At 34.0% G+C, this 19,535-nt stretch overlaps 1 protein-coding gene across 1 annotated transcript; it reads right to left on the bottom strand.

Moving 5' to 3' along the window:
* Positions 1-7,462: 7,462 nt before the first annotated feature.
* Positions 7,463-17,079, bottom strand: LOC127719638 (uncharacterized). Its single transcript, XM_052225862.1, has 5 exons — positions 16,854-17,079; positions 11,348-11,458; positions 10,526-10,601; positions 9,619-9,890; positions 7,463-7,928 (listed from the first exon to the last, which is right to left on the bottom strand). Exons 1-5 carry the CDS (start codon positions 17,001-17,003, stop codon positions 7,881-7,883), a joined length of 657 nt encoding a protein of 218 aa, XP_052081822.1. The 5' UTR covers positions 17,004-17,079; the 3' UTR covers positions 7,463-7,880.
* Between the last annotated feature and the right edge of the window lie 2,456 nt (positions 17,080-19,535).

The raw sequence follows: 19,535 nt of genomic DNA, 5'->3' as shown, positions 1-19,535 counted from the left end.
AGGGCTGTTCCTTTAAAACATGCATGGTACCCAGGGAAGGCACTTTAAAAATGAAGTAACCAACTATAGAGGCAATTTAAAACTTTTCTTTACATTTTCATTGTTCAAAATAATTTTAACACCCACCCATAGTTGCGATTTCAAAGTGCCTTCCCTGGGTCCCATGTATGTTTTTATGGAACAGCCCTTAATACATTTTGTTGCGACTGATCAATCGGATTAAAATACATATCCTCTGTCCATGCTACGCTTTCAAGGATCTCGCACTACTCCATTGTACTTTAAGTTTTCAATCAACCAATGAAATGTCTGCCTTTAAATTTTTGAAGGTGTGTGTCATTATAACAAAATCTGAGGATTCTGAACGTTTGATAAAACAGAAGTATAACAGAGTTGTGTCAGATTCTTGTAAGCGTGGCTAGAGGATCTGTATTTGAATCGAATTGCAGTCTACGCCTAAATCTTTTCCAAACTGACTTCCATAAACATTTATGTCAAAATAGGATTATTGTCTAAATGGCCACCTACCTGTATTGCTGCTTATCTGAAATCAAATTATTAGAAAGCATCTTCCTTTGTGGAAATAAATTCAGACAGACACCAGTATATGGTATAAGTATGTGATTATGGATTATGATATTTACACTTTGATGAAGGTTATGAATAAGCTGTTGTTCAATATTTGCATCTGGTATAAGGGGTAAATTTGTTGATTTCTAGTTTGAGTCAATACTTGAAATACATTGCTGTATAAAATCTGAAAAACCACAACCAGAGTCCAAGTATCACATAATAGTAACATGATCCAAGAAAATGAGGTCAAGGTCAGAAAAACCAAATCGGAATTACATGTTCACCTTACAATCATTACATACACCAAATATAGTTGACCTATTGCTTATAGTATCTAAGAAGCAAAATTTAAGCATGAAAACTTAACATTGACCAATGAACCATGAAAATGAGGTCAAGGTCAGATGAACCATGTCAGGCAGACATATACAACTTACAATCATTCCATACACAAAATATAGTTGACCTGCTTACAGTTTAAAAAAAAACACCAAAAAATAAAAACTTAACACTGAGCAATGAACTGTGAATATGAGGTCAAGTTCAAATAAAACCTGCCAGACTGACATAAACATCATCATTCTCCAAATATAGTTGACCTATTGCATATAGTATGCGAATAAAAGACCAAAACACAGAAACTTAACTTTAACCACTGAACCATGAAAATGAGATGACACCTTACAATCATTCCATACACCAAATATAGTAGACCTATTGCTCATAGTATCTGAGATATGGACTTGACCATGAAAACTTAACCTTGTTCACTGATCCATGAAATGAGGTCGAGGTCATATGAAAACTATATGACAGGCACAAGGACCTTGCAAGGTACGCACATACTAAATATAGTTATCCTACTACTCATAGTAAGAGGGAAATTAACATTACAAAAAATCTTAATTTTTGTTTCAAGTAGTCACTGAACCATGAAAATGAGGTCAAGGACAATAGACATGATAGACGGAAACTTCATAACATAAGGCATCTATATACATTATACAAAGTATGAAGCATCCATGTCTTCCACCTTCTAAAATATAAAGCTTTGAAGAAGTTAGTTTACGCCGCTGCTGCTGTATCACTATGATTAAAGACTGTGCGCATGTGCAAGAAGTGAAAGTCATAGAAATATTAGTCTTAAAAAAGACTTAGTTTTAAAGTAATTTCGTGCTATTTCTGTGGATTATTTTTTGCTCTGAAGGATTATTTTAGTTTTGGAGACAATTAAGCAAAAGAAGTTTATAGAAATATTTTGTCTTTGTGCGATATAAAGTGAGTTGAAAATACACAATGCAGGTGAGCGACGTCAATAAAATAAACATGATCAGCCAAGTAAATCCTACTCAGCTGGATTATAATACTTCAAACAGTGACGGCAATACACAACCAGGTACGTCTAGAAAAAGGCAAAGTTCGGAAAAGGACGATATCGAAAATAAAAAGCTGAAAGTAACTGAACAACTACAAATCCCTGTAATGGGAGAGTCCGAGAAGTTTCTTTTTTCTGCAATCCAGAATTTGGCAACCAATATAACTGTTAGTTTTAACATGCTGAATGATAGGATGATCCAAATGGAATCGAGTATTGAAGCGAAAATATCTGCAAAAATCGAGTCTGCATTGGAAACTAAGGTCAAGGAAGAAGTTGGGAAAATGAAAAAAAGACATACAACAAGATTTTGATCGTATTTATGATAAAATCGACAATGTACAGAAATCATACGACGATCTTGCCAAGAATAAAGACAATGGAACCATAAACTCTGCAAGAGCAGCAAATCTTGTGATTAAGAATTTAGAATATGATGCCCGCGAGAAAGATGACAATCAAATAACTGTACACACAGTGCAAGCCCTATTTAGAGATGGTATGACAATTCCCGACGTTAAGATAAAGTCCGCCTCTAGAAAGCAGGGAAGGGAAAATCACAATCTAATTAAAATATAGATCTCGGATTAACGTAGTATAACGAAATCCGAGATCTATATTTTAATTAGATTAGGGAAAATCACAATGGCATAATCATTGTTGAATTAGATGATGCAGCTCAGAAGAAAACAATATTTAGCCAGAAACGTAAACTAAAGAACAATGCCGCCTATAAGAAAGTTTATATTGACAATGACTTGCCTCTAGAAACAAGAATTGTCCAAAACAACATGAGAATAATCATCAAAGAAATGGGAAAGGAACAAGACATGGTATTTGTCGGTAACAGATTGGTACATAAACGTCACTAGGATAGATTGCGGTTAGGTGTGTGGAACTGTCGAGGATGGTCAACGCGCAGAAACGACAATTCGACGTTCAGAAAGTTAGTTCTCGAACACTCTAATTGTGATATTCTTGCGATTTGTGAATCGTTTCTACGAGAGGAAGAGCAACTTTGTGTCCCAGGATATAAATGGATAGGTCATAACCGTACGAATCTGCATAGAAACGAAGTACGAGGATCTGGTGGAGTGGGTGCTTTTATTCGTTCAGAGTTGTTTAACTCATTTGATATTGAAATAATAGATAAAAGTGTTGAAGGAATATTGTGGATATATTTTAATTGTAAATATAGTGATCTTATTTTTTCTCTTGGAATATGTTATTTGCCACCAAGTGTATCGACACGGCTGAATGATCAAGAAAAATTCTTTGAAAATCTTTTACACCAAGTTTACTGTAATCAATTGAAAGGAAATACGATTATTTGTGGTGATTTTAATGCTAGATGTGGCTTTAACACGGATTATATTGAAGGTATTGACGATGTTATACCTAGATCGGTTATTGATTCTATCGAAAACCATAACGGAGATCTATTTAGCGATTTTTTATCAGATGTCAATTTTGCTATGCTAAATGGTCGATTAGGCGTTAACGATTATACTTATATATCACCAGCCGGAAAGTCTGTTGTGGATTATATTTGTGTGCCGTATGAGCAATTAAACCGTATTTTAGATTTTAAAGTATTACGAATGTCAGATGTAATTGATTCTGTGAATTATCACCCCGAAAGTATCCCAGATCATTCCATCCTATTATGTGATCTTAAATGTGTTATGAAACAAAATAGTAAAAATTACGATTGTAAAGTCAGTAAAAGGATCAAGCGCAATACCAAAAACGTTCCAAATGATTTTCTTTCAGACGAAAGTGTGCAACAAATGGTTCGAGACACAATTACGAAAATAGAAAATTTTATTCACGTCGACCAGGATATTCAAAGTGCTTACAACGAATTTCAAGAGCTTGTCCAACGTGAAATGAGCAATAGATTACCAGTGGTGAAACAAATACAAAGCAAAAGGTCGAAATCCTTTTATAAACCGTATTGGAACGAAACACTACAGAATCAGTGGAATATTGCTTGATAATATGAAAAACAATGGCTGAAATTTCATGGATCTCCACAACGTAAAAAACTCATGAAAGATAGATATTGCAACGAAAGGAAAACTTTCGACAAACTTAACCGGAAATTTAAAAGAAAATTCAACATTCAGAAAGAAAGAGATTTACAAGAGCAGCTGAATTCGAATTGCAAGCGTGATTTCTGAAGAAGTATAGGAAAACTGGGTGTTGCAAACGAAAGAACGGAAAATATACCATGGGAAATCGTGAACCCGGATGGTACGGTAAATACAGACAGAGATGCATTTCTCAATACTTGGAAGTCCGATTTTGAAACATTGTACGCAAGAAATGATAACATTGACGATCTCGATAATTTAGTCAATGAGGAAAACATAACTGATTTACCTGATCTGAACAATAACATAACCCGTGATGAAATAGTCAAGGCCGTTGAACATACGAAATTACGCAAAGCAGCTGGATATGATGAAATTCCACCAGAGGTGCTAAAGAATGAAAGTGCGATCGTCTTACTGCATGTTATATGCAACGGTTGTTTTGAACTGGGTAAAGTGCCTGAACAGTGGACATCTGGAATTGTAAATCCCATATTAAAACCGGGAACAAACGATAAACGCCTCCCAACAAACTACAGGGGAATTACGATTACATCCGTACCAAGCAAAATCTACTGTAGTGTCTTGAATTCGCGTTTATGTAAGCAGTTAGAGGACAACGATATTCTGTGTGAGGAACAAAATGGCTTTCGTCCGAAACGTAGTTGTGAAGAGCATATATATAGCCTTACTTCAGTTATATCAAACAGAAAAATATCAAAACAGTCTACATTCGTCAGTTTTATAGATATGAGGAAGGCGTTTGATTCAGTATCTAGAAGCCTATTGTGGTATAAACTCCGACGTGCAGGTATTCACGGAAAATTCCTGTCCGCCATACAGTCACTTTACGAGAATGTCAAATGTACAGTCCGCGTGAATGATAGATACACTCCATGGTTTGATGTTGACTGTGGTGTGAAACAAGGGTGTTTGTTATCACCGGCAATGTTTGCGATCTATATTAATGATTTGGCCGAACGCATTAACAATCTACAGTGCGGCATTCGAATAGGAGATGATCTTTTAAGTATCCTTCTTTACGCCGATGATATAGCGCTTATTGCACCCGATGAAGATAGTCTGCAAAAAATGTTGGATGTTGTCTCAGATTGGTGTATTCAGTGGAAGCTTGATGTTAATCCGTCCAAGAGTAACGTAGTGCATTTCCGAAATCCATCTATCGATCGTAGTAATTTTAACTTTACTTGTTCCAGACAAAACATTACCTATGCTACATCATATAAATATTTAGGCATGTGGTTAGATGAACATTTAACGTTCGACAAAGCCGTACGCGAACTATCAAAATCAGCGAGCAGAGCACTCGGTGCGTTGTATGGCAAATTTATAAGCGCAGGTGGAATGACACACTCCGTATACTCCAAGTTGTATTCTACTATGGTTGAACCAGTGTTATTTTATAGTTCGGGAATATGGGGCACAAAAGTGCATTCAGTAATAAACTCTATTCAGAACAAAGCATCAAAATTTTTCATGTCTGTTGGAAGATACACTGCAAATACTGCGATTCGAGGAGATATGGGTTGGACCTCGTGTTTTACGAAACAAAGAACTGCATGTATACGATTATTAAGTCGGATATTGCGATCTGATGATACGCGTTTAACTCGAAAGATTACCGAGTGGACTAAAAATCGACGTAAAGGATGGTACGTTAAAGTGAAAAGTTTTGCGGAAACCGTTGATGCCACTGCTATTCTTAATGCTACATTAATTTCTACAAAAACTGTTATGCGAACAATAAAGGAACGCTTTGATGTCGTTGATAACGATGAATTCAAACAAGAGTTGTTTGATGATTCGAACAATGTAAACGGAAATAAATTAAGGACATACCGTTTATACAAAACAAACGTTAAAACTGAACGATATCTTAAGCTACAACTCCCAAAAAATGTGCGTCGAACTGTTTCCCTGTTCCGTAGCGGGTCTCTGCCGCTGGCGATCGAGACAGGTCGATATGCCCGACCGCGAACACCAGTAGATGAAAGACTATGCCGACTATGTAATAGGAACGGTGTTGAAAGTGAAAAACATTTTTTGTTGTTTTGCCCATTATATGACGATATTAGATTTGAATTGTTTGCTAAAGCTAGAACTTTAATTGATGGTTTTGATACTCTTGATATGGACAGTAAATTTATCGAAATAATGTCTTGTGAAGATATACAAACTTCTTTGTCATATGCAATTTTTAAATCTTTTCAGAGACGAAAACTATTTAGCACATGAGAATTTATCAAGCAATAATATTTAATGTTTTTTCTATTTATATTTATGAACAGTGATTTTAACTCAAATACTTTAGTCATTTTGGAAAACCTTTTACTTTTTTGTAAGTTTGACTGTGATAATTAATATTTCTATTTTTATTTCTTATTTTTAAAGCTCAGTGTGATGATAAGTAAATCTTTTTAAATCTTTTTTTAGATTTTTAGAATTTGAATTTTTACACATATAGAGTAAAATGACTTGTTTAGTGAAGTCTTTTAACTTTTAGATTTTAGAAATGTTTGTACATAAGTGTCTCATAAGTCTACATAAGGCTGGATATTTGGTCATTTTATTTTGTGTTGTTTATGTAATTGTGTATATATATATATATGTCTGATCAAATATGTGACACTATAATAAAATAAATCATTATTATTATTATTATTACTATCCCTATGTCGAGCTTTCTGCGACAGAAGTCGCAGGCTCAACAAAAATGAAGAAAAAAAAAACAGTTGATGATTTTAAACCAAAAATTTTTTTTTTCAGATAAAATGTGGGGTACATATATAACCATCTACACCACCCCCTTTTGAATCTGCCACTGATAACTTATTTCAGTGATTTCTTATCAGCTGACCCTGAGCTTTCATTCAGTAAATATGAGGTTCCTTTAATGTGATAGGTTATTATTGTTTGAGATCTATTATATTGTAATCAAGCTTAATTGCTATCCTATGTATACTTTTTTTGTCTGGTTCATTCTTCAATGTACCTTTTCTTCCCCACTGATCAAGGCTAAAAGGTTTACATCTCAAAAACAAGTTTACTCCCTGCATGGTCTAAAGTCAGTCTTGTAAGAGGTTGTCATTTCTTGGATCTAAATGATTGATATTTAGGGGATTTCATATAATTTTTACAGATCTTAACATCTATAAGATAAGGGGCAGTTTAGAGCTAGACATAGTATAGACATCTGTTTAGTGATAAAAATTTTATGTTGACCTGTATACTATATTGCATTGACTAGTTGCTGTCTATTGATGTATACCATTTCCTTATATTCATTTTGTCTTCACATCTGAAGTATATTGCATGCTCGAGAAATTACGTACATTGTTAAAATTCTTGTAGCTGTAAATCCACTGAAAAATTTGAAACTATAGAAACAAATAACAAACTGAAGACAGATATTTTAATTATTTTGATATACTTTCTACAAAAAGTTCCAAACTAAATAAAAGAAAATGTCAATCTTAATTTCGCATTAAAAGTTGCAAACTAAAACAAGAGTAAAACTTTATAGATTCTATAAACTATTTGAACATTTTGCCATCAACATGTACGATATGTCTATATCATGGATACAGATCTAGATTACAAACAATAATTTGGTATACCATAAAAAACACTTTAATTTTTCCTCTCTTATTTGAGCTTATTATTGATCTGGAAAAGTCGTTTAGACTTTTCTTTAAATTACAAACAAAACTGAGTAACTCATTAAAAAATAGCATAGTGATAAATTCATTTGTTGAATTAAAGTTGACTTCGACACGAAAACCACACGGAGATTCATCACACAGAAAAAAAGATGGTTAAAGGAACAAAGGAGAATGTCTTCTGTGTCTCAAGTGCTCAATATCCTGTAAAAAAAAATATTAAGCACGAATTAAATCTTCTCAACAATAAGCATATTAATTTATGGTCTTGAAAAAAAGTAAAATAAATGTAATAATATTAACTGGTTAGAACATTCCAATTTTCTTTCTATTGGGTGTGTTACAATTAAGGTTCTCTTCTAAATAAAACTGGCCATTAGTTTTCTCGTTTGAATTATACGTTTTTTAATCAAGGTGTAATACCACCAAATCACAGCACTTCACATCCGGTTGCATGGTTGCATACGAAAAAGGGTCGAAAAAAAATATTCCCTTGAATTTGACAGTTGTAGGTAATTAATCCTACATTTCATTGCAGTAAAAAAAATATGGGTCAGAAACATATATCTAAGGGGTGTTTCAAAGCACCATTATTTTCTTATTTGGTGTTTCTATAGAATATTTTGGAAACTTGAGGTTACATGGTTACTAAAGCTTGTACACGGATAAAAATGAGGTGAAATTTGATTGGTTAACTTTCAGTGAAGGTTATTTTCTTATATGCAATGAAATGTTATGTAAAATTTTGTCTATAGTACTGGACAGGATAAAACTTTACTCATGCCAAGTATTTCTTGTTGAAACAAAGATAAATTCTGCACAATTTTTTGAAAAGTACAAATTTAACAAAGACTAATAGGGGAAAATCAATGGTGGTATTACACCTCTAAGGCCCTTTATAATTTTCGTAGGATTTGGTATGGGTTTTGATTATTGTTGAAGGCTGTACGGTGACCTGTAGTTGATCACTAATATATCTTGTGGATAGTTGTCTCATTGACAATAATACCACATCTCATTATTAGTCCCCTACCGACGAAGGGGACTTTAGGTTTGCACTCCATCCGTCTGCCTGTCTGTCTGTCTGTCTGTCCATCTGTCAGTCCGGCAAATCAGTTTTCCACACTTTCTCCTTCGTGCTTGAAGATATTGATTTGATATTTGGTGTATTGTTTTATAATGACAAGTTATAGATCAAGTTCGAATTTTGTTCCTGGTTGACGATTTTGTGCAGAGTTATGGTCCTTGAACATAGAAATTTCACTCAAATAATCAGTTTTCCACACTTTTTTCGTTAGTTTTATCTTGAAGAGTTACAGATCAAATTCGAATTTTTTCCGGTCTAATGATTTTGTGCCGAGTTATGATCCTTGGACTTAGAAAATTCACTCAAATAATCAATTTTCACATTTTTTTTCGTCATGCTTGAAGGAAGATATTGACTTGATATTTGTTATATAGTTTACACCATGACAAGTTATAGATCAAGTTAGCATTTTGTTCCAGTACAATGAATGTTTAACCGGGAGGGGATTATGTATTGCCAAGCAAATTGAATACTCGCAGAATTATACCTGTATAATCAGAACATTTCCAATTGTATTCTGATGGTCTGTTACAAGCTAGGTTCCCTTACTTGTCATTTAACAGTTTCTTAACTGAGACCAGATGATTTAAGATGTGATTTTTTAAAACACATTATTTCATTATTTGGTGATGTATTGTATCTTACTTATATCGTTGATATATAATAACCCATGTTTACGACTTGTTTATTTTTTGTGTATGCCTATCATTTCAATGATTCTTAAATTTACCGACCAAGGCAAGACCTGGCCTCATGGGTAGACTAGTCAAGGTAGTTAAAAATCACCTTCGTGGTCATCATACTTACATTTTGTTCATGAGGAACTCCCATAAGTCCAACCTTTTGACAAGGCTTTGGAATATCAAAGACAGTAGTGTTTTGAATACCACTGGTCATTCCCATGTAACCAACATCAACCAACACATTTGGATATGTGACGTGTTCCGATACCGGTACACAGGTGTCTTTTGTGACGGACATAGTAACAGTGGCTCCTTGAAATGAGAATGAGTACATGTCCACATCAATTTTCTTGTCATCAAATCCAATAAAGGTTGACATCACCAGTTTCGCATCAGCTGTGGAAAAATGATTTAAGTATAATAGCACATACAAAAATGGTGTACTTTGTAGTAATGTATTTATGTAGTAGGCCTGTAGGTCTTACTATGACAAATGCAATATAAACATCTTTCAATCTATGTGTACCAAACTATAGGAGCTAACTACTTCGAATAATCAAAATAAAGTATGGAATATAGCGACTACATGTATTATTTTTTTTGTGGGTGCTTTAGATTCTGCTATGTTCCACTGAGGCTAGATTTAGTCCTTTGAGATTCTAGTTATAGATCTACTGTTTCAGATCTGAAATAGGGATGTAGAAATATATCAAAGCCATAGCATTCAAGGATTTTCAAAGGGTACACATGTAACAACTGTCAAGAATCATGGGTAATGTGGTCTGTTTTCTGCGCTTTGGTCCGTTTGTTGTCTTTTTGACACATTCCCCATTTCCATTCTCAAATTTATTTGTTGAAGATAAGGTGCAGCCGCAACAAGTTAAATGAATTTAAGTAGGACATAAATATGGAGACTCGGAGTAGCTTACTCTTCAAACATTTTAAACCCTGGATGGTTTGTCATTGATTGCACAAGTGATATGGTACCACGGTGAAAGCGTGTTTCATATATAAAGATTCAAAACACTTACATGGAATACAGTATAGCATCTCAGTTTTTAAAGGTACAATAACGCACTTTCCATTTGTCACTGTGTACTTCTTGCCCTGTTGTAAAATATAAATTAAGATATATCTCAAAATAATATGGTTTAAAACATTAATGTTTTCCGATTATATATCATTCATCATGAAATCATCCCGTATTTCTACTAATTTTCATAAATCCAACTAAAACATATCATGATATGTTGTTTACGTCGCTTAATACGCCAAATTACTTGGCATTAGTTTATGAAATATTCTTACTTTAATAAGATAACCGAATAGACGTAACTTAACATGGATCTTAGTTATTCGAAATCTATACTTTGTGTGAAAGGACCATAAAGCACCCGTTTCATACATATTATAACTGTTATTATTGTGTTATAACATTAACTAATACAGACTAACGGTCAGGGCATAAAAATAAAAAGATGGTGTGGATTGACAATGATTGGCCATGCACTAGAGCCAAACCCACATTTTAATGTTCTCATAACAATAACTTCGCGATTTTTTTTCAATGTGTTACATGTATTTGGCTACCTCTAAGGATTCTTATGTCCATGTTTTTAAATTTTTTAAAAGCTCATTTAATCAACATTTAATATGTTTGTCTGTACCAGCAAAATTTTAGATTAACTAAATTAATACTAGTTCCTTAGCCCACACGTTTTCTAGAAAACCGTTCAAACTGCACATGTGTTCTTTGAAACATAAGAATAAAAACGACCACTACAGAAGAATCAAAATGACAAATTTTATTACAAAGCTACGATATATTTTTTACTATAGTATTTGTTACTCACCGCCGCATAATCGTCAATTTGATGAGTTTTAAATGGTATTCCATTAGTTTGTCCCTCCCCTAGAGTGGACTGTCTTTTTCCTTTCACATCATATGCAAGTCGAAATATGGCCTGCAAATTACTAGCAAGTGAATATTATAATGACCAGACGCACGTTAAGTGAACGTCAAACAACATAGCAAGTAAACTAAAACTAGACACATATAAAAATATGAAGGTGTGGTGTGATTGCCAATGAGACAACTTTCCACCAGATTCGAAATGACGTTACAGTTAGCAACCGTAGGTCACACATATACAGACGGATTTAGGGGGGGGGGGCTTTGTGGGGAAAATTTAGTTGATTATATAGGGAATCACTCAAGCATGACTGGAGCGGGTCCCCTCATAGGCAGTCAGTCACAGTGGGCCCCCACTTATGAAAATTCCTGGATCCGCCACAACACACATGTTCGGCTTTCCTCAATCTCTGTCAAACTTTGTATAGTCCTTGATGCTGTTGTCTTATCTAATCCTTTGTGCAAACTTTTCAAAACTACAGCAATAAATTGTTTTCCGTTTTAATTGCAGGTTAGTGGATTAGAAAGCTTAAGTAGAAACCATAGTAATCAAGTTTGGGTAAAACAATAGAGACGTTTACCCCAAGATGTATTTTAAGTCATTTATTTATGATAATTATGTATAATAGTTAAACATATGTGTCAGTACTGTACTAGTAACCAATTCAATATTTGGTCGATTAAATTTTGCGTATCTCATTTTTATTGACAAAAATACCTTATAATCTAGTAACTGTATATCAGAATTCTATAAGAGTTAATTTAGGTAAACCTGTACACCCCAAGAGTTATTAATAGACATTCGTCACAACTCGGCCGAGAGTAGCGGATTCGCCCAGGATTGCCGATTGATAAATATAAATAAAATGTTGACGACTTCCCATGATGATCCATGATGCAGATCATATGGGTCATTTTAAAAAAATGTCGAATTTTCGGTACACCCATGCTAATTTTTTTTATTTCTAATGGAAAATGCAGTTGTAAGTGTTTAAATGAAAGTTTGTGGGATTTATGAGTCAGAACATTAATAATAAACACGATTTAGATCTATTTTGATTAGATTATAATATATATATTTAAGTCCGATTTTTGCGTAATTTATTTGCGTACAGTGTCATAGTAACACATTTCAAATGTTTTTTTTATTTTTTCTGATCGACTTGATATCTGCAAAAAAAGACTTTTTTAGAACGTTAATAACTCTAACTAGAAATCGCAGCTTCTTTATTATTATATGTAACATTTTTTTCTACAAACTAAATTCAATCAGCGTACAAGAAGTTCATGTCCATCCTGTTACCGCTATTTAAATCAACCGTTAAATTGTTCTCCCTATCAGTGAATATTGAACTAATCAGTGTTGATTTCTAAAGCGCAAAGTAACCTAAACATTTAACACAGCACGTTTCTTGTATATCAGTGTAGAGAAAAGAAATTTTAAGACATTTAGTGAAAAAAAATGGGTACGCGTACTTTTAATTTTTTCATGTCTATGCTGTTACCAACATATTGATTAATTACACCAATAATATACTTGTAAAAAGTGCAATAACGTGTTCGAAACCAAAATCACAACAGAAAAACATTATCACTTTGTCAAAAGGAAGAGTAGTTATTTCACAACAGCATTCAAAAATGAAGAAATTTGTATCCTGTTACTATGGTTGCTATGGTTACAGTAACATGATAGACAACAGTAGACAGAAACGTCTTTACAAAGTTTATAATAACATATGTTTGAACTCATCTAAAGTTTATAACGTGTTAACTCTTAATCTTCGCAATTTAGCATTTGCAGACGCAATACTGCTATCGGTAAAAGGATAGACAAAAAGGTAACAGGAGAGAACTTAATACAGTGATATATCATTAACGTACGTTCCTGTTACCAATAAAATAAAAGTGAACCAACATGTGAGGGATATACTTGATGTTGGGTTTACTTGAAAGAGAGGAAAAAAGCTGAATATTATGAATTGCTATCTTAGACTTGCATTACTGGTGGTTATTTTTATAACCTTTTAAAACCAATGTTTAGAGGCGTTTTTCAGTACAACATGGAGATTTTGCAAATAATCTATTATTTCACAGAATGAATATATAGAGAAGTTTTTACTCTTGAAAACCATCTAATTGGCTACGAAAAACCAGCTTAAAATTTTATCGGAACCTTTTCTAAATAACCCGAATTTTCTTTTGAACATGGTAACAGGAGAGACAAAATATTGCACCACCTATCAAAAAATGTTTCAATATATTCTTGTATGACATTATCAAGATTGCATCTTTTTATATGTTGTTCTATAAGTACTGTTTGTTTTGATTTGCTTATAGCGAGGGTTGTATGAATAAGTAACTTTAAATCATTTTAAAATTCGACATTTTTTGAAAATGACCCATATAGCTAATCTAAAATGTAGACTTGGGCTGCCTTGTATTTATCGTCACACAACAGCGAAATAGTAACCATCTACTATGGAACGCCACAGCTGTCTTATGTGGAACTCTGATATTACGTTATGTTGTTCTATTATTACTTAATGATAGTTTGTCTTTACATAATATAGTTTTGACATTACGTAATGATGTTTTGATATAACTCAATATGGAATAGTCATTACTTAATGAGATGATTTCGTATTAACTTGATATAGTTTTGTCATTACTTAATATGGTTCTGTCATTACTCGATGTGGTTCCACGATTTTTTATGTGGTTATGTCATTAGGCAATGTGGTTTTAACATTACTTGATGTGTGCATAAAGCTGAGTCCACAAACGTAACGTCTTCAAATTACTTCAATCATTTACGACGTCGGCATTTTTCCCCAGAAAACAAACGCGTAACAAAAACACTGGACACTTAGTTTATCACAAAGCTTTAAACATAAACGTTCAACATATTTCTTATTTTTTAACATCAAAGTGCAGCATATGCACATTCTGGAAATATAAATAAATATATGCTAAGAGCAGTGTAATGGAAATAATAAGCGACTATGTCGTGGACCCTATTCAGAAAATAGCGTTAAAACGTCATTTCTTTAAATTGTTACATAATAGCTGGACATAAAAAAAATTCAGGTGTTCAGCCTGGACTATCGAATCATTCATATTTTGCAGATTTTTTTTAAACCTCTTGTTATGCACATTTGGAACATAAAGTTAAAGGGAAATGTGTGTGTGTGTGTGTGTGTGGGGGGGGGGGGGGGGGGGGGGGGGGGGGGGGTGCTAAGCAACAAAGCATCAATTCTATAAAATAAGAACTCTCCAGCTTTTTTTAGCGTGTATGTTCATTTGAACATATGAATATTAAACTTTTTTTTTATTAATTGCAGTTTCTGATTTACCACGCACTAATTGAAAAAAAAAACTTTTTGAAATATCTGTTTCAAAGGTGACGACGAATAGGTTCCAGTTGTCGTAACCACAATCCCGTCATCTTTTACTCGAATGTAAACTACCAAAAAAAAAATCACTGGGTTTGTACTTTCACGAATAACTCGACGGGTGCCACAAGTTAAGCAGAATCCGCTTACCCTTCCAAAGCATCCGAGATCCAACTGATAGATTTATGTTATCAAGTCATACTGATCTATTTAGTTGAGCCAATCAAAACTGTCTTTACATTTTCTTCTTATGCTGTGCTATGATACACTCGGTTATGATAGGGATTAGCGCTTACATACATGTTAAACTCCGCCGCGTGCACTTTCTTTAAATGCCTGCCCCAAGTTAGGAACCTGTAGTTCAATGGTTGTCGTTGTTTCATGTGTGTCATATTTGTTTTTATACGCCCGTCAAAATTTTGACGGGACGTATTATGGTATACAAATGTCGTCTGTCCGTCTGTCTGTCCGATGTAAACATGTCGCACCGTAACTTGAGAACGACTTATCCAAATTTCATGAAACTTAACATAGTTGTAACACTTTCTAATGATGGTCAAACGATCTGTATACTTTTTGGTGAAAATAAGATTAAAAATTTTTGAGTTATGGGACTTAGTAACTAAAACAGGTGTGTGTATTTTTTTCACATGTCGTGCGGTATCTCAAAAACAATTTATGATTATTGCTTAAAACTTTACACACTTCTTAGTTATATTAATCTTAAGATCTGTATACTTTTTGGTGATGATTCAAAATTTTATTTTTGAGTTATTGAGTATTTTGTAAAAAAAGGGGGAGTCAAATACGATTTATGATTATTGCTTAAAATTTTATACACTTCTTAGTTATATTAATCTAAAGATCTGTATACTTTTTGGTTTTGATTCAAAATTGTAGAGATATTGATTTTTTTTTAAAAAGGGGGTTGGGGGGGGGGGGGGGGGGGTCGCATGTCGAACCGTATGTCAGAAACTATTTATGATTATTGCATGAACAAATTTTTTGTTACATAACCACATCAAAGAATGACATGACCACATCAAATACTGAAACAAACACATCATGTAGTGTAAAATCGTCAAATTTTGAAACATCATTACGTAATGTTAAAGCCATATAAATAATCGGCAAATCATCATTACGAAATAACAAAACCACATCATGTAATGAAACAACTACATCACGTCAAGTCACATACACATCATTTAATGTTAAAACCACATTGCCTAATGACACAACCACATTAAATAATGGTGAAACTACATCGAGTAATGAAGGGAAGCAATCCCGTCACACTTCCCCCACCTCAAGAGTCATCATAGTTACCATTATGACTCTCACACACATACCCTAGCTAGAAATCCTCTCTAACTACCATGGGTTTTTATTGTTGGGCGACAATGTAACCGGAGAGCATGATTCTACTTGCAAAATCGTAGGTCTCCGCCGGGACTCGAACCCGGGACCTCTGTGTTACAAGGCAGCGCGTATACCGACTGAGCTAAGGAAGTACTTCTTTAGCTCAGTCGGTTAACGCGATGCCTTGTAACACAGAGGTCCCGGGTTCGAGTCCCGGTGGAGACATGCGATTTTGCAAGTAGAATCATGCTCTCCGGTTACAGACAAAACCATACTAAGTAATGACAAAACTATATCAAGTCAATACGAATCCATATCATGTAATATCGATAAAAACATCATTGCGTAATGTCAAAATCATATTATGTAAAGACAAACTATCATCAAGTAATAACAGAACAAATTAACATAACGTAATATCAGAGTTCCACATAAGACAGCTGTGGCGTTCCATAATCTTCGATCATCTACATTTTGTTCATACCAATGCGTTCAAGATTAAATTTGGTCTCTAATTGCCCTTATTGTTTTAATTTTATGCGCGAGAGCCTGGGATTTTCTAAAGAAACTGTTATATCTTTACTGATAATTGTATAAATACAAAGTTGCTAAAGAAATTTTATTTTATAGAAGAATTTTAAATGCCAAAAAAAGGGGGGCTATGCCTTAACTACCTGTGTTTAAGGAACGTACCTCTGTTAGGAAACCCTTGTCTTTTACTTGGTATCCGCTTGAGAAGCCTAATGTCCCTTCCATTTGCGGTAAACAACATGTTGATGTCTCTGCTGGAGTTGTTGTGAAAACAAGCAAACCTAGGAGTACACTCCACATGTTAACTTCCATCTTGTGTATTGCCAGATTTACGAATCGACCCGGTATATTTTCTTCCTCGCTCTATATTTAGAAATACCGGTAAATGTCTTATGATTAGTCACATGGTGTAAGTTCCAGGTGAGTAATAATATTCAATACATATATGCATGATCATCCTATTTTTTCAACCGTTAGCATTTTGTACTGCATACTAATGCTACTTCTTTTGTAAATTGAAATTATATTAACTTTATGAGGAATTGGATGGAGGTTACAAAATAGAACATAACTGCCCCCCCCCCCCCCCCCCCCCCCCCACAAAAAAAAAAAAAAAAAAAAAAACAATGAATAGAGAAAACTGAGAATACAAAAATAAAGTATAGAGAATAATTGGGTGGAACAGCATAAACAATAACTGGATAATAAAAGAATTGATTATACAGTACTGTTAAAGAAATGAACGGTGTACAAAATAAAGTAATTCCATAATTAAGGATAAATTTAAAAGCAAAAAATTATTTATCTGAGAATTTTACAGAATATGCGTTATTTTCGCAGATACTGTTTGTAAATGCGAAAATATCTCCAACAAATTAAATGAAGACCCTCCTATACGGATATTCCCAATAACATTATATTTGACTTTTTCACTTATGTTCATCTTTGTGTTTTCTTATGATCCTCGTAAAAAGAAGTATTATTCAGAATAAATGTCTTGTGTTATTGTATAGTGATTTGATATTTGTAACCGCTATGTTGAGGCTGACTGGGTTGAAAATTCCCAATTCCATTTTTTGTCAGTTTTGGGTATTTAATGCGATGTTTGTTGGAAAGACAAAGAGTCTGAATGTTTTACTAATTTTTTGTGCTTTTTGTTAAACTTTAGGTTTACAGTAGTAAAATGATTAAAAAAAACTATTTTATGGTTTTCATTATCTCTGCAAACGAAGAGAAAAATATATCTTGCTACCTAATCATTATATTCGAGTGAATTTTCATTATTGTATTTAAATAGTGAAGCAATTTAATTTCAAGCAAATTCATTTGACTTATGTAGAATATAAATGTCTGATATCGATTCCAAAGTGCTTCGGACACCATTTTCTCTGAAGACCTATAATAAGGGTAGTCAAAGTCACAATCGGGGCCTCGGTGAAGGTTGGTCTAAGTAGGCGAACCATTGTATCACTAGCCTGTCAACACTGACGTTGTGAGTGGGAATCCGTCATGTAGCAGGTACGTTCGATTCCAGCCTTAATTGACTATAATTGTCAGTTTTCCTACTGAAGGTCCAGTGGCGGATCCACAGACCACCGGAACCCCCTTTTTTGACGATAAATGCTTTTGATTGGGGACATATGGTTGGACCCCCTCTTAATCCTGGGTTGGAACCCCCTTTAAAAATGGCTGGATCCGCCCCTGAGGTCGGTGATTCTCTGAGAGCATCCCGGCTTCCTCCACTGATACAAAGTTACCGCCACGAAATAGCGCAGTAGTGGTGAAAGTGCCTCAGAGGAGATTTGTACAGACGTGTGATTTTCTAATTCCCCCATGGTATCTTCTTTTTCTTTTTTTATACTCTCGACGTTCCCGATCCGGTTCTTTTTTAACACTTGCGACGTTCCTGATCCCGTTCTTTTTTTTTACACTCTCGACGTTCCCGATTCCGTTCCTTTTTTACACTCTCGACGTTCCAGATCCCGTTCTTTTTTCTTTTACACTCTCGACGTTCCCTGCTCTTTTTTGGAGATCATTCGATTATCTCAGTTTTTATTTATACATAGATTATACATAGAATATACATAGGGTAACAACCCACGAAAAAAATAATTAAATCACTGTAATATATTTAATTTTTTTCTGTTCACCAATGTAGCGTTATATTACTGAAACGTTTTTTTCTTGGGAATGTCAAAGCATCTCATGATATTTTTTACTTGCATGCTCGTGTTGCTCGCGAACTGTCTGTAGTTTTCTTTTGTATTTAATATTTTGTTATTGTTGATTGTTTTTTCGTCCTTAAAGGGGCATTAGCTACGAGATATGAAAAAAAAATAGAATATGATTTTGTTTGTTTCAATCATTAATAAAAGTAAAATAATGTAAATAATAATTCGCTTTTAGCAGCCAATTTGGTTCAATTTTGTCAAATTAAGCAAAGAAACATCGGTGATGAATTATTCACTTGCAAGTAATTTGGATATAATTTTAGTAAGTTATTATAAATCAAATATGAAAATTTGAGTCACATCGGTGAACATGAATTTGACAGCTAATGCCCCTTTAATTTCTGGTCATGTTATTAATTAGACTTGTGATTCCCCTCTGGTATCTTCTTTTTCTTTCCTTTTTTTACACTTCCGACGTTCCCGATCTCGCTCGTTTTTGGATTCTTTCCTTTTTTACACTTCCGACGTTCCCGATCTCGCTCGTTTTGGATTCTTTCCTTTTTTACACTTCCGACGTTCCCGATCACACTCGTTTTTGGATTCTTTCCTTATTTACACTTCCGACGTTCCCGACCTCGTTCGTTTTGGATTCTTTCCTTTTTTACACTTCCGA

This window comes from Mytilus californianus, unplaced genomic scaffold (assembly GCF_021869535.1).
Source record: "Mytilus californianus isolate M0D057914Y unplaced genomic scaffold, xbMytCali1.0.p SCAF_11, whole genome shotgun sequence".
NCBI classification, from domain to species: domain Eukaryota; kingdom Metazoa; phylum Mollusca; class Bivalvia; order Mytilida; family Mytilidae; genus Mytilus; species Mytilus californianus.
The sequence above is the reverse complement of the archived record's forward strand: the minus strand, read 5'-3'. Positions and strand labels throughout refer to the sequence as shown.